The following is a 2331-nucleotide window of genomic DNA, read 5'->3' on the forward strand; positions in this document are numbered from 1 at the left end:
GTAAACTTTTTAAACTGATATATAGAGTTGTTGTGAGCAAGTAAAGCTCCCGCACGGTGCAAAATGACGAACAATAATGCCTGCTTGATTTGAGTTCACGGCATGTGCATGATAAGCAAGTGTGCGAAAAGCTCGCAGTTATCGCCCAATTTCAGTGACCTGCCAACAGCTATTTGATTGGTCCTCGCTAGAAACTACTGAATGTCAAATAGTCTACACGGGGGGGGCGGGGGGCTTTTGAGGCCCGCTGAGGCCTGCGCCAACTTCGATGTCCTATAACACCAGAACGACTTACGCTAAAGCCACCAAATTTGGTGAGTTTTCCTAAAATATTGTTGGCAACAATTTTACAAAGTTTAACAAATTTTCCATTTTTTCGTGTTTGCTGACAGGCAGTTTTGCCAAAAATCACTATTTTGGGTTCTAACAATGTATTTTTCACATTTATTTGCTATATTACTGCTATTTTGTTACATAAATAAAATCTTATATTATTTTACATATCTTTCATAATTATATATGCATAAATTATGCTAATTTTATGACGTCATCAGCCCAAAATCCAAGATGGCGGACCGTATGGCTAGATTAAGAATAACAAGCTAATTATCCCTTAAAATTTGTAACTACCTGGTATTTTTTCATCAAAAACCATCTAAATGAATGAATTTAGTCTTTTTCCATTGCCCTTTGTGATTATTTGTTCCAAAAAAAGTAGTTTTAAAAATTCAAGGTAGAGGATATAATATGGCGGAGCCTAACTCGTATCTTACATGTGCATGACGTCATTTTATGACGTCATTATGACGTCATCGATGTTGCTATTGGTAATACAAGTCGTAATAAACATTATTATTCTGTTATCTGCACTTGTTATTACATTTTTGTAGTATAACTTGAAGTTGTCTGAGAATACCCTTTTTTCATGGGTCCGGCCAATATAATCAAATTGATGACGTCATAATTACGTCATCTTATGTCAACGTAACGTCAAACGTCACATACTCGTCAGATACCATGTCGATATCATGTCCTGGAAAGTTGGTGGCCCTACGGCACGTCGTTCAAGAGTTAGATGACTTAGAAGTGGAGGGCCTCAAAAGCCCAAGTCTATGGATGACCAAAAAAGCCCGGTCTGAATAGGGTTAACATTGTATAATAGGAACAGATGGCGCCATTTTGATGGGAGGAATGCTTTTTACCTCTAGTTTCTTTTAGGTGATATTTCTTAATCTGTGTGGAACCCCTAGTCTGATTTTCATGTGGATGACGAACTCTGATACTGTATAATAAACATGCTTGAAAACGTCTTCTTGTGAACGCCTATATCATAAGTAGTTTCTGAACTATAAAATTGTCCAGCAATAAAACTGCTAAAACTAGCTGCTGTATACCCCTTGATGCAATATGTATGCAATTGGCCATACATATTGTACATTATGAGCACAATGCAGAGCAAAGTAATAACATTAGGATATCTACGTGTAACAAAATCAATGAGACAAAAAGTTAGAGGGACGTCACGGTACTTCACAATGAATAAAAAGTACACGAAACCATGCAGCTTATCCAGAACGAATACTTTAAACGGAGGTCTCCTTTCCACTAGACGGTCATTGCTGGGTGACCGTACAGCGACCAAAAATGGATTTATTTGACCATCGATTCTAAATATGATTTCAAATACGATGCAAGATTTCAAAGTATGGTTTGAATGGTTTCAAAGTATATGGGTTTAAAGACAAAAAATACGAATAATGTAAACAACGTACATTGTTCTGTATCTATGATTTAAAAAATAATAATTTTTGGAGTTTTTGAGCGCTCCTTCAAATCGCTCGATCGTAAGGCGGACGCAGCAAAGTCGTTAAAAGGTCGCTGTCCTTGTGGAAATGGATGTTTAAACCTACTTGTTGTACAAGACGATGTCAGGTTTCCAGACGTGGGTAGAAGGGATCCTCAGTTCAGCCAGACCGTCATACTCAGCTGGGTTCCACTTCAGGCTGCAGTCGTTCCAACGCTAGAATGATAATGAAATTATATCATAATTATAGAAATATTGTAGATATGTATACGGTACGTTCATGAATATTTTTTTAAAGTTGGTAAGTCACTAGATAACAAAACTCTTTGGGCCAAACCAAGTGTTTTACTCTACCCATATTTCCGTGACCCTCTGTCAACTTCCTGAGGGCAATTCTTCAAGCTCTGTTACGCTCTGTACTACAAGTAGGTGTCGCTTTTAACAGTTGCGGTACCAAACGTAATGTATGTAAACATATACGTAGATACATGTTGGTGTTTACAAATCATGCTGTTTCCAACACAAAA

At 37.4% G+C, this 2331-nt stretch overlaps 1 protein-coding gene across 1 annotated transcript in view; it reads right to left on the minus strand.

The window, feature by feature from the left end:
• LOC118420182 (neuronal acetylcholine receptor subunit alpha-9-like) overlaps positions 1–2331 on the minus strand; it is a 55987-nt gene that overhangs the window by 28084 nt on the left and 25572 nt on the right. Inside the window, exon 8 of the mRNA XM_035826896.1 lies at positions 1911–2020. Within this exon, the coding sequence (XP_035682789.1) occupies positions 1911–2020 (110 nt within the window). The remainder of the gene's footprint in view (positions 1–1910; positions 2021–2331) is intronic.

The sequence above is a fragment of the Branchiostoma floridae genome, chromosome 7 (assembly GCF_000003815.2).
Source record: "Branchiostoma floridae strain S238N-H82 chromosome 7, Bfl_VNyyK, whole genome shotgun sequence".
Classification (NCBI taxonomy): Eukaryota; Metazoa; Chordata; class Leptocardii; order Amphioxiformes; family Branchiostomatidae; genus Branchiostoma; species Branchiostoma floridae.